Source organism: Giraffa tippelskirchi, chromosome 9 (assembly GCF_054371585.1).
Source record: "Giraffa tippelskirchi isolate mGirTip1 chromosome 9, T2T-mGirTip1v1.2.pri, whole genome shotgun sequence".
Lineage (NCBI taxonomy): Eukaryota > Metazoa > Chordata > Mammalia > Artiodactyla > Giraffidae > Giraffa > Giraffa tippelskirchi.
The window spans coordinates 82,202,678-82,216,095 of NC_137283.1; the positions used below are offsets into that span (position 1 = coordinate 82,202,678).

General features: G+C 41.0%; 1 protein-coding gene and 1 long non-coding RNA gene across 12 annotated transcripts in view; one reads left to right on the plus strand and one right to left on the minus strand.

Moving 5' to 3' along the window:
• Positions 1-13,418, plus strand: part of CD109 (CD109 molecule) — a 198,790-nt gene that overhangs the window by 162,879 nt on the left and 22,493 nt on the right. For 10 of the 11 annotated variants that reach the window (XR_014065411.1, XR_014065410.1, XR_014065412.1 and 7 more), the window contains 5 exons: positions 3,496-3,577; positions 5,537-5,765; positions 7,118-7,283; positions 8,998-9,188; positions 10,629-10,784. Coding sequence is in view for 8 of the 11 variants with exons in the window: in XM_081530095.1 (XP_081386221.1) it covers positions 3,496-3,577; positions 5,537-5,765; positions 7,118-7,283; positions 8,998-9,188; positions 10,629-10,784 (824 nt within the window). In the remaining 3 variants the exon portion in view is untranslated. The remainder of the gene's footprint in view (positions 1-3,495; positions 3,578-5,536; positions 5,766-7,117; positions 7,284-8,997; positions 9,189-10,628; positions 10,785-13,418) is intronic. The other variant, XM_081530094.1, reaches the window with a different exon arrangement.
• LOC145521485 (uncharacterized) overlaps positions 1-13,418 on the minus strand; it is a 147,054-nt gene that overhangs the window by 130,673 nt on the left and 2,963 nt on the right. The window lies entirely within an intron of this gene.

The window sequence follows — 13,418 nt, forward strand, 5'->3', positions numbered from 1 at the left end:
TGCTCAAACTCATGTCCATTGAGTCGGTGATGCCATCCAACCATCTCATCCTTTCTCGTCCCCTTCTCCTCCTGCCTTCAGTCTTTCCCAGCATCAGGGTCTTTTCAAATGAGTCAGTTCTTCGCATGAGGTGGCCAAAGTATTGGAGCTTCAGCTTCAAGAACAGTCCTTCCAATGTATGTTCAGGATTGATTTCCTTTAGGATTGACTGGTGTGATCTCCTTGCAGTTCAAGGGACTCTCTAGAGTCTTCTCCAGTGAGCTCCTCAAAAATGCATCTTTTCACATGATGAACTAAATTACATTAGTTATAACGTAGTGGACAAAAACTTCTCAGTGTCATGATTTTCGTTATGAGATCAGTGCCTCATTTCAGAGACTCTGTTTTTCCTTTTGCTATCATGTTTGCCAAAGTTTTAAAAAACATACCATAGTTGTTTTAATTTTTGTAAGGGATTAAAGTGGCTTTGACACAAGTCACGATTATATTATTAAATATCATTTGTGAACAGTGCATGGTTTTCCTTAAATCATGCTTGGCCCAGGAGCCCTGTGACCTAACCCTGTACTTTTTTTTTTTGATCTAAACAATAGCTACATCATTGAATGAAGTATCTTTTACTGTCAAAAAGAAAAATAGAATCATAAAATGAAAACTTGTTCAAATATTTAAATTGTAGTTCCTGCAGCTCAGTTTTTCAAGTAAGACTCAGACCAAACTTAGTTGAAAACACATTATATTTTCTCTGTTGAAATAAAGACAGGGGATAATAGGTTTCAGAACTCTGATGCTGCATTTGGCCTTCACAAGAATGGCTGGAGGCAATAGTGAAGATGCTGAAAAGAAAATCTTGGTGACGTTCTTACTGTCCACTTCATGTCAGAAAGAGTAAGGAAGTTGATAATGAATACTTTTCTTTCAGTGTAGAGAATATTTTAATCAGTTTTTTTTTTGGCCAGAGAAAAACATTGATACAGCCACAAACAGCTGATTTTACTTCTTTTCTTTGTATACAGTTGTGACACTTGTGATAAACTAAGACAAATCATGTTTAGAACTTTACTTTTCTATGTGCTTCTATGAGTGGTACTTTCCTCGATAAATTGTAAATATTTTACATTCATGATTATGCCAAAGGAAATTCATGACCCACAATGTATGTATTTTGTCCGACAGTTCATGTATCATTATTTGAAGTTTTAGAAGTGTCTGTTAATTCTGATTATATGTTACTTTCTAACGCAAGAGCTCTTCATAAAACTATGAACTTAAAAGCAATACTCTTATTTCTTCATAAACGTTTGGAGAAAACCATGTTTTTGCCTTTCTCACCTGAAGATGGAAAGCCTCCAATTTAGGTGACTACCCTGGAATGCTGAATTACTATACTAACAATAAACCTTACAGCCAAGCGAGCTGTCTGTTTCTCTTATGGAATTGGATGGCTTGGAGGACAAGTAGCCATGGGTTCTCTCATGATGCAAGGGTGGCTTAAGACAAGGAAGGACGCCTCACCGGAGGTCCACTTGGTTCTGGTTCCCTCCTCTTTTGCCCAGGGAGCAGAGCTGGAGGTTTGGAGTCTCAGTTTCACCTAAACCAGCTCAGGAAATGTACTCCATACCTGGAGACTATCTGCGAGTCATCCCCCTCCTCTGGGCTGGCCGCTCCTGGCGAAAGAACTGTGCTAGTTGTTGATATTAACAGCGATGGTTGGAGGTCAGCCACCTGAGGGGTAATGTCCATAAGCGCTGATCTCATCTCTCCGAAGGTTTCACAGTAACCCATCCTGGGAACTGCCACTGATGTGGCTCAGGGGAGGCTCTTGGTCCTCACCTCAGCTTGGTCCCTCTTCCCACAGAAGCGCCTCCTGTAGTGATGGAGGGACCCGGAGCATCCCTTCCCTTTTCTCCCCTTCCTTTCCTCTCCTTCCTTTAGTTTGTCATCCGTCTTTCAACTTTGCCTCTAGTGTTTTGCCATGGAAAAGTTTAAAACAATTTTGTTGTTGTTGTCAATTTTTTTTCCTTAAATTTGGATGGTTAGAAAGTCCTTTTCTATACCCATGTTAGGGAGCGATGTCTATTGTTTTTTTGAGAGCATGTAAAAGGTACCGTGCAAAGGACTTTATATATATATATATATATAAATTTTTTATTTTCTACTGGAGTATAGCTGATTGACTGAACTGAACTGATAGCTGATTAACAATGTTGTGATAGTTTCAGGCAAACAGGGAAGAGACTCAGCCATCCGTATACATGTTTCCATCCTCCCCGGAACTCCCCTCCCATCTAGGCCACCATGTAACATTGAGCAGAGTTCCATGTGCTGTGCAGTAGGTCCTTGTTGGTTGTTATACTGGGTGAAGTAAGTCAGACAGAGAAAGAGAAATAGCATATGACATCCCTTATATGTGGAATCTAAAAAGAAATGATACAAACGAACTTATTTACAAAGCAGGAACAGAATTACAGAGAATGAACTTATGGTCCCTGGGGGGCGGGGGGGGGGTGGGAAAGGACTTTTCATATATTAATTATTGAAAAATCTCAGTGAATTAGTAGTAAGCAGCAGCTTTGGAAACAGATTGAAATTGGCTAGTGCCTAACTTCAGTGCCTACCAGTGTGTGACCTTGCACGTGACGTATTCTGAGTTCCTGTCTCCTCATCTCTAAAAAATGGGATAATCATAGAGTTGTGGGAGTACCAGAGTTATACCTGTAAAGGTCTTTGACCAGTTCCTGACACACAGTCAATGTTGGATAACTTACTTATCATAATGTTTCGTATCAAACTGGGCTTCCCTGGTGTCTCAGACGGCAAAGAATCCGCCTGCAATGAGGGAGACCTGAGTTCGATCCCTGGGTCGGGAAGATCCCCTGGAGAAGGGAATGGCAACCCACTCCAGTATTCTTGCCTGGAGAATCCCATGGACAGAGGAGCCTGGTGGGCTACAGTCCATGGAGTCGCAAAGAGTTGGAGACGACTGAAGCAACTTAGCATACAAGCATTGAAACCATTGTAGTTAACGCCAGACTTAAATACTCCACTTTTTAATTTACTTGCTTTATTTTTTTTAAAAATATTTATTTATTTATCTGACTGTACCAAGTCTTAGTTGTGGCGTGTGGGAGCTAGTTCCCTGACCAGGAAACAAACCTGGGCCCTCTGCACTGGGAGTGCAGAGTCTTAGCTGATGGAGCACCAAGAGAGTCCCTAATTTACCTGCTTTTGAAAGGCTAGAAATGTTGGCTGTGTAATGGTATTCTGACTTTATTCCAGTTTGGGGCTATCTCAGTTCTTAATTTGTACATTCTACTTGGAAAGTCCTGATGTTCTTAATCTCCCACAATACATAATATGGAAAATATTCAGTGTTATTTGATTTCATGTCTTCTTTCCCATTGTCTGCCCATGTCTCCTCAATATGAAGTCGTGATTAGAAACTTCCATTCATTGCATCTTGATTACATTGTTGATCTATTTTGTTGTCTTCAGGTTACCAGAGAGAACTGCTCTATCAGAGGGAAGATGGCTCTTTCAGTGCTTTCGGGAACGATGACCCTTCTGGAAGCACTTGGTAGGTGTTTCTGCTGGTGGAACAAGTCCATGTCATGGAATGGACTCTTACTAGGTCATGATGGCCATGAAACTGACAGATGCATGAAATTGACAGATGAATCTCTGTATCTGCTTGGAGCCTGTATTTTCCAGAGCCTGAATTTAAAAGATATTCTCCCTTTCAAATATGGCTTTAAAACACTAATAAATCAGATGCCTTTATTTAGAAAAGATAAGCCATAAATTCTCTCTCATTTTTATTTTGGTGGGAAAAGCAGCAATAAAATACTTTATGATGATGGTGCAGCTGGCAAGAAAAATTGGTTAGAAATACAGGGTATTGGGACATGGTTCTTTTAAGATTTTTTTAAAGATCACTTTTAAAAATGCTTTATTTGTTTATTTATTGACCTTACTGCATGGAATGTGGGATCTTATTTCCCCGACCAGAGATTGAACCCATACTCCCTGTGGTGGATGCTCAGAGTTTTAACCACTGGACCACTTGGGGAGTCCAGTGTTTTTCTTTTTAATCAGAGACAATTCAACATGAATTTTGTGGTAATACAGTCAATGTAGTTTCTTTATGGTTATTTTTTTGTGAAAAAACAGTGAGGGGGTTAAATAATAAACATTCAGAGTTTCTTCCAGAATGAAAGCTCTGTGTGGCTGATTTTGAATTATTACTCTCTTCTTGAACTATCTTCAACTTTGTTTACATTCAGAAAAAGGCTAATTATATCAGTAGAATTAGTTAAAGTGTGCTGTGGTAAAAACCTTCTAAATCTCAGTAGTTGATTAGCAAACGTTGTGCGCATGCTGCATTTCCACTGTGGGTCACCAGGGGGCTCTGCATCTTTGTTTCAGCCACTATCTCCCTGTCTCACCCAGAGCCTCCAGGCTTGCTGCAGTCTGGGGACAGAAGGCTGGGATATCCAGCACTGGCAATTAAAAGCTTCAGCCTATGTGTAAGATTTCTTATCATTTTTATCGTGATCAGAGCTGGTCCTGGGGCATGCCTAACTTCATGGGGGCCTGGAAGTGAATTCTTCTGCATACCCAAAGTTAAAGAGAAATGCATCATATTGAATATTAGTAATATTTACCACACTAAAGCTTTTATAGGATGAAACAGATCTGCTTCAGATTTTCTTTTGGCACGAGTCAGGATATAGATCCATTAATAGAAAGGTTTCAGTGTTTTATTGCTTGATGTTCTTTTCACCTCAATATTTAGTGTTCTGTAGCAGAGATTGGCATACGTTTTCTTTAAAGGGTCAGATAGTAAATATGCTAGGCACTGTCGGCTACATAGAACCTCAGTTGCATGTTTTTTCTTCTTCCCTTCACTCTCTCTTCCTTTCTCCTTAAAAAAACAAAGTGTTTTAGGTGGAGGGTAGGGGTGGGAAGAGGTACATACAAGGAGACGGTGGGCTGTATTTATCCCAGACAGTACTGGCCCACAGACTGTAATTTGCTGATTCCTGTCCTGTAGGATAGAAATATCCATTTGCTCTACTTAGAAGTACTACAGTTTGATTGTGGACTAAACATACTTCATCCATTGCTTTAGGGTTGAACCAAATGTGCAATGAGATCTTCCTAGGTAAATACCCGGAACAGTCCACAGGTGAATAACCTTGGACAATTTATTTAACTCGCTCTGAGTTTCAGATTTCTCAGCCTATGAAATAATGAGGTGGGATGAGATGCTTTCCAGGTTCTTTACCAACTCTGCCATTTTGTGAGTTGACCTGGAATTTCCCTGCCACACTTATGGGAAACTATGCCCACTGCCTGGCTGGGTTTACTTTGTGTCTCTTGGTTGTTTTTTGTCCATTTGTTCCTTCTTCAGTGGTTGGCGCTTTGGAGAATCTTTTGATGGGAAAAGTGTTATTGTTGGTGTTTTCTTGCTTGGTGTAATTTGGAGGACTTTATAAAGTGTATTTTATGTAATTTTTCCCCCCTCTTCACCAAGGTTGTCAGCTTTTGTTTTAAGATGTTTCCTTGAAGCTGATCCTTACATAGATATTGATCAGAATGTGTTACACAGAACATATACTTGGCTCAAAGGACATCAGAAATCCAACGGTGAATTTTGGGAGCCAGGAAGAGTGATCCACAGTGAGCTTCAAGGTGGCAGTCAAAGTCCTGTAACTCTTACGGCGTATATTGTGACCTCTCTCCTGGGATATAAAAAGTATCAGGTATTTGATCTTTAATAAATAATGGGTGGGAAATCACAAGAAAGGTAGGTCTTGATGGGTCAGATACATGTCTAGAAACATAAAGCATTTTGCAATATCCCATCACATTTGAAGTCTTGAATTGGAGTACTCTTTTGCTTTGCATTTGTGGACACATTCCAACAGCTGAGAATGAAAATATCAACCCACTCTTTTGAGTAAACTAAGAGAATTCTAAAAATGCTTTTAATATAAAGTGTTCTTGTTATTGGTAAGATAAATCAACACATATTTTATCATTGGAAAGTTAATTTTTTAGAGGACAGAAAATTCTTCAGAATTTGGGAATGTGTTCTAGCAAACTTAGATTGTAAAGGATTTTTTTTTTTTAATTTCTAAAATACCCTGGAGCAATTATAATGTCTTCTAATTTAGTAAAAAGTACAGGCGTGTGTGCTAAGTAGCTTCAATCATGTCTGACTCTTTGTGACCCCCATGGATTATAACCCGTTAGGCTTCTCTGTCCATGGGATTCTCCAGACAAGAATACTGGAGTGGGTTGCTATGCCCTCCTCCAGGGGATCTCCCCACCCAGGGATCGAACCTGCATGTCTTATGTCTCCTGTATTGGTAGGCAGGTTCTTTACTACTAGTGCCACCTGGGAAGCCCCAGTAAAAAGTATACACTCTAAAAAGCATGTTAAATGGGCATGGATGTCTGGGTGAGGATGGGTGTGCCCGGAAAGTTATGTGAATGAGCTTAATTTTGCTCCAGAGCTGTCTCAGTGATTGAAGCCTTTTACTGCTTATTGCCGACTGCAAATGATCAAAAGCAGCCATTCTCAATATTAAGCTCCTGCAGTTTTCCCAGCCTAGTACTAGGCATGTAGGATATAACCTTTCCCCTCAATTTAGAGCTTCAGCACTTTAGATCGTATATGTGAAGTATCTTTCTCAGGATACATTTTATGTCCTTGTCTTAGTTCATGATAGTCAATGGGAGAAACACTGGCAAAAGCACCACTTCTTATTTTTTATTCCCTCTACAGAATGGTGCCTATTTGCTTGTAAAACCTGAAAAGTGGTATTATTTTCAAAATACATGGCAGATCTTTAATTGTCGGTGGTCAGGGGTGATTTCCTTTGTCTAGGAGAAGAAAATGGCAACCCACTCCAGTATTCTTGCCTGGAGCATCCCAGGGACGGCGGAGCCGGACACGACTGAAGCGACTTAGCAGCAGCAGCAGGACAGTCAGGTTTTTAATAGATGCTGAAATTGTTTTTGAATGAATGTTTGAAAATACTTTTTATATAAATATGTATGTGGTGACAGGTTATGTTGAATAGTAAAATGTGTATTCTTTCCTTTCCAGCCTAATATTGATGTGCAGGAGTCTATCAACTTTCTGGAGTCTGAATTTGATAGGGGAATTTCCGACAATTACACCCTGGCACTTGTAACTTATGCGCTGTCATCTGGAAGGAGCCCTAAAGCCAAGGAAGCTTTGGATATGCTGACTTGGAGAGCAGAACAAGAAGGTAAAGCGTGTAAGCCCTGTGCATTGTGAAATGTGTGCATGATATGAGAAAGTTTTGTACACCAGGTATGAAGGTGATTCCACTTACATCTGAATGGGATGAAAATGCGGTGCAGGTAAGATCACGATGGGTTGACATGGTCACCCTGCAGCCACTCTCCCCAAAGGTTCTCGAGCGAGTTTCATGCCTTGGGTGTTTCCTCCCTTTAGACATGTTCTGCCTGTGTCTGTTACCGTTTGAGCTGTCTGATGCCATTTCTGGTTTTGTGGCCTTCAGTGATCAGTAAGGCTATGGTTTCTGGAAAGACTTGCGCTCAAATTCTGGTGCTGTTGCCTTTCTGAGCTCAGTTTCCCTGTCTGTTAGAGGGGACTAACACCTCTTTTAGGATTGGTGTGAGGATTAAATGAGATCATGTGCAGGGCTTACCACGTAGCAAGTGTTCAAAAATGTGAATTAAAATGCTAATAGAAATGCAAATGTCAGAAATGCCATTAGGAAGCTGTGTGTATGAATTTTTAACACTTTTGGAATGAGCACTGCTTGTGGGCTACAATAGGACAGAAAGTACACGTGTTATTACCTCCCAAATGGCCTCTATAGTCAGGGATCCGGGTGTGTGTGTGTGTGTGTGTGTGTGTGTGTGTGTGTGTGTGTGGTGGAAGGGGATGGAGTCAAAAATAATTTTAGGTGATGTCAACTGATTTTGAATCTCTTTGAATTCAAAACAGGCTAATTCTGGAAAGTGCTGTAGAGGTTTCTGAGACTGTAAAAAATATTGTGTTATTAGCAGTGTGTGTGTCCTCAGTCATGTCTGACTCTTGGTGACCCTGTGGACTGTAGCCCTCCCAGGCTCTTCTGTCCATGGGATTTCCCAGGCAAGAATACTGGAGCAGGTTGCCGTTTCCTCCTCCAGGGGATCTTCCCAACCCAGGGATCGAACTCATGTTGTTAGCAGTAATTTAGGTTAAATCCTTGTTACCTATTGCAGTGCTGGGGACTAGAAGATTTATTTCAAAGAGGCTGAAGTAGTCCTTGACATTTCTGCTTCTCTGCTTGGCTAAGTGGTAGTTGTGTTACCTGCCACTCAAATGTAACCATCATCTAAATGGTAATATTTGAGAGAAGGGTGAGTGGGTACTAAGAAGGATATTTCTCCCAGGGGCTAGCAGGACTATCTCTAGGAAGACTGTTGAGCTGGCCAGGGTCTCTCATTTTTTTCTTGGGGTCTTTGATTTTGAACTTATAACACTAACTTTCAGATAGTGGAAAAAGGATTGTTTCCCAGAATGTTAGAGCTGCTTAATGGCAGATTCCCAGAATAAGTTTCTTTCCAATGTGTCCGAAAATATTTTGGGATGGTCTGGAATATACTAGGGTTTTTTCAAAAAATTTAAAGCCGTTTAGTCTTGAGCCAGACATATGGACTTTCTCTTGGGAAAATATTTTCATCAAAATGTTCTTAAATATAAGCAATAGGAAAAGGATGAAAATTTATAAATTTTAATAAGTTTAAGAAGAGACATGTTTATTTGTGTGTGTGTGTATGTGTATGTGTGATTATACATATATTTGCTTGGCAGAAATATACACATGTACAGAAATATGTGTATTTTTATGCTAGTCAAGGAGAACTTGGACCAATGTAGGAATGTTCAGTGGTATCAGGTGTAATTTTTCTGTAACTGGCCAGACCGTTACCACTTTTCTCCTGCAGGAGGCCTGCAATTCTGGGTGTCATTGGTGTCCAGACTGTCTGAATCCTGGCAGCCGAGCTCCCTGGATATTGAAGTTGCAGCCTATGCGCTGCTCTCACATTTCTTGCAGCATCAGGTTCCTGAGGGAATTCCGATTATGAGGTGGCTAAGCAGGCAGAGAAATAGCTTGGGAGGCTTTGCATCTACCCAGGTGAGTGACGATCGCTTTCAATTTCTTTAGCTATCTATCTATCTAAATAACTATATATATATGTAAAACTAACTCTGCTCTGCTGTACTTAGTCATGCCTGCTGCTGCTGCTGCTAAGTTGCTTCAGTCGTGTCCGACTCTGTGCGACCCCATAGACGGCAGCCCACCAGGCTCCGCCGTCCCTGGGATTCTCCAGGCAAGAATACTGGAGTGGGTTGCCATTTCCTTCTCCAGTGCATGAAAGGGAAAAATGAAAGTGAAGTCGCTCAGTCGTGTCTGACTCTTAGTGACCCCGTGGACTGTAGCCTACCAGGCTCCTCCGTCCATGGGATTTTCCAGGCAAGAGTACTGGAATGGGGTGCCATTGCCTTCTCTGACTTAGTCATGCCTGACCCTTTGCTAATCCATGGACTGTAGCCCACCAAGCTCCTCTGTCCATGGGGATTCTCCAGACAAGAATACTGGAGTGGGTTGTCATGCCCTCCTCCAGGGGATCTTCCTGACCCAGGGATCGAACCCAGGTCTCCCACATTGCAGGCAGATTCTTTACCATCTGAGCCACAAGAGAAGTCCAAAAATACTGGAGTGGGTAGCCTATCCCTTCTCCAGGGGAACTTCCTGACCCAAGAATTGAACCAGGGTCTCCTGCATTGTAGGCGGATTCTTTACCAGCTGAGCTACCAGGGAAGCCCAAAACTAATTATATACAAAATTAAATGTATATGCTGTTGTTCAGTTGCTCAGTCGTGTCTGACTCTTTGTGACCCCATGGACTGCAGCATGCTAGGCCTCCCTGTCCCTCACTATCTCCCGAAGTTTGCCCAAGTTCATGTCCATTGAATCGGTGATGCCATCCAACCATCTCACCCTCTGCCGCCCTCTTTTCCTTTTGCCTTCAATCTTTCCCAGCATCAGGGTCTTTTCCAGTGAATCGACTCTTCACATCAGTTGGCTGAAGTACTAGAGCTTCAGTGTCAGCATTAGTGTTTCTAATTAGTGTTCAGGGTTGATTTCCTTTAGGATTGACTGGTTTGATATATATATATATATATATATATATATATATACTTACTATATGTAGTTCCTTTTTTTCATGACTTCATAAAATTACATGGCAGTTTAAAAGTTTAGTAACTTTAAAGGCTGAAGTTATTAATTTTATTTTTTTCCATCATTGATATAGACATCATATCTGATACTCATATAGGATAAATCAGTTCCCCGTCTTAGTAGCCGTTTTAGGATCTCAGCTCTAGTCAGCAGATGTTTTCTGAGTCTTTCCTGTATCCAGGTCAACCAAATTCAAAAGTGGACCTAGGAGAGCTCCTCACCCAAGAAAGGTGGATGAGTGTGTAGTGGTATCCTAAATATTACTGAAATTTACTCTTTGGAAGCCTTAATATATGCTTATGTGCACAAATCTTTTTCTCCCCGCAACAGGACACCATTGTGGCCTTGAAGGCCCTATCTGAATTTGCAGCCTTAATGAATGTAGAAGAGACAAATATCCAAGTGACTGTGGAGGGGCCCAGTTCACTGAGTCCTGTGAAGTTTGTGATTGACACACAGAACCGCTTTCTCCTCCAGATGGCAGAGGTGTGGACAAGGGGGTGCTTATCTGAATATCTGTGTAGATGATCCCTTCTGCTGATGATTTCCTTTCTGTTGACTTCAACAAAGACTTGTTCCCAGAGCCCTGTCCTGACAGGAAGGAGTACCCTCCTGTGGTTGAATTTGCTGAGCGGGGGAAGGGAGAAGGGGATGAGAACTTTGCAAAGATTTGGAAAAGGTGAAAACATGGGTCCTGTCGTATTGGGAGATGAATGAATACCCTTTGAGCTCCTACTCTTTGCAGACCCTGTGCCAGGTTTCCTTATGTGTGCTACATTGTATTTACTTTTCAGACCAAGACTAAGAAGCAAGTACTTTTATCCCCACTATGCATATTATAAAACCGAGGCTAAGGGAGTTTAAGTAACTTGCCTACAATCATGTTGCTAGTGACAGTAGAGCTAAAATTTAAACCCATTGTTTCAAAGACCATGTTCCTTTGGTTGTACCACATTCCTCTTAGGAGTTGATAGAACCAGTAGTAGCATTTTTTTCCCTAAAAATGGGATAAAGGACTGTGCTAGACCCTAACTTTACTCTCTTGGCTAACCTTGCAGGAAGTTGAGGGTAATGGAGGAAAGCAGTAACTTCAAGAGTAGAACCTGAGGGAGAAGGGGTGATAGCAAAGGAAAAGGAAGGAATAGTGTTGGTCCAGGTCAGTGATGGCATGTCATTGTGTTCTCAGAAAGACCAGGGACTTGGATGCTAAGGGAGGCTTGAGGAGGAAGGGATGACTTCTGTTTCTTATCTTTCTTGCTTCAGTCCCTACAGAAGGGCTTCCATAGCACTAATGTGCACTTCCTCTGCCTTCACCCCTCTTATCTGCTTTACCCATAACTTTTGACTTGTGGGACTGTGTAAAGTTCTTTTTTTTAAAAAAATTATACCCCAAAATACACTTTATTAATCTTGTATCAGTACTGGACTGTATTTTCAACTTCTTGCTTTTATTTTTTATTTTTTTTAATAAATTTATTTATTTTAGTTGGGGGCTAATTACTTTACAATATTGTAATAGTTTTTGCCATACATTGACATGAATCAGCCATGGGTTTACATGTGCTCCCCTTCCTGGACCCCCCACCCACCTCCCTCCCCATCCCATCCCTCTGGGTCATCCCATTGCCCCGGCCCTGAGCCCTTGTCTCATGCATCGAACATGGAATGGTGTTCTGTTTCACATATGATAATATACATGTTTCAATGCTATTCTCCCAGAACGTCCCACCCTCACCTTCTCCCTCAGAGTCCATAAAATTGTTCTATGCATCTGTGTCTCTTATTCTGTCTCGCATATAGGGTTATCATCACCATCTTTCAAATTCCATATATATGCATTAGTATACTGTATTGGTGTTTTTCTTTCTGGCTTACTTCACTCTGTATAATAGGCTCCAGTTTCATCCATCTCAGTAGAACCGATTCAAATGTATTTTTTTTAATGGCTGAGTAATATTCCATTGTGTATATGTACCACAGCTTCCTTATCCATTCGTCTGCTGATGGAAATCTAGGTTGCTTCCATGTCCTGGCTATTGTAAACAGTGCTGCGATGAACATTGGGGTACATGCGTCTCTTTCAATTCTGGTTTCCTCGGTGTATATGCCCAGCAGTGGGATTGCTGGGTCATATGGCAGTTCTATTCCCAGTTTTTTAAGGAATCTCCACACTGTTCTCCATAGTGGCTGTACTAGTTTGCGTTCCCACCAACAGTGTAAGAGGGTTCCCTTTTCTCCACACCCTCTCCAGCATTTATTGCTTGTAGACTTTTGGATAGCAGCCATTCTGACTGGTGTGAAATGATACCTCATTGTGGTTTTGATTTGCATTTCTCTGATAATGAGTGATGTTGAGCATCTTTTCATGTGTTTGTTAGCCATCTGTATGTCTTCTTTGGAGAAATGTCTGTTTAGTTCTTTGGCCCATTTTTTGATTGGGTCGTTTATTTTTCTGGAATTCGGCTGCAGAAGTTGCTTGTATATTTTTGAGATTAATTGTTTGTCTGTTGCTTCATTTGCTATTATTTTCTCCCATTCTGAAGGCTGTCTTTTCACCTTGCTTATAGTTTCCTTTGTTGTGCAAAAGCTTTTAATTTTAATTAGGTCCCATTTGTTTATTTTTGCTTTTATTTCCAATATTCTGGGAGGTGGGTCATGGAGGATCCTGCTGTGATTTATGTCGGAGAGTGTTTTGCCTATGTTTTCCTCTAGGAGTTTTATAGTTTCTGGTCTTACGTTTAGATCTTTAATCCATTTTGAGTTTATTTTTGTGTACGGTGTTAGGAAGTGTTCTAGTTTCATTCTTTTACAAGTGGTTGACCAGTTTTCCCAGCACCACTTGTTAAAGAGATTGTCTTTTTTCCATTGTATATTCTTGCCTCCTTTGTCAAAGATAAGGTGTCCATATGTGCGTGGGTTTATCTCTGGGCTTTCTATTTTGTTCCATTGATCTATATTTCTGTCCTTGTGCCAGTACCATACTGTCTTGATGACTGTGGCTCTGTAGTAGAGCCTGAAGTCAGGCAGGTTGATTCCTCCAGTTCCATTCTTCTTCCTCAAGATTGCTTTGGCTATTCGAGGTTTCTTATATTTCCATACAAATTGTGAGATGATTTGTTC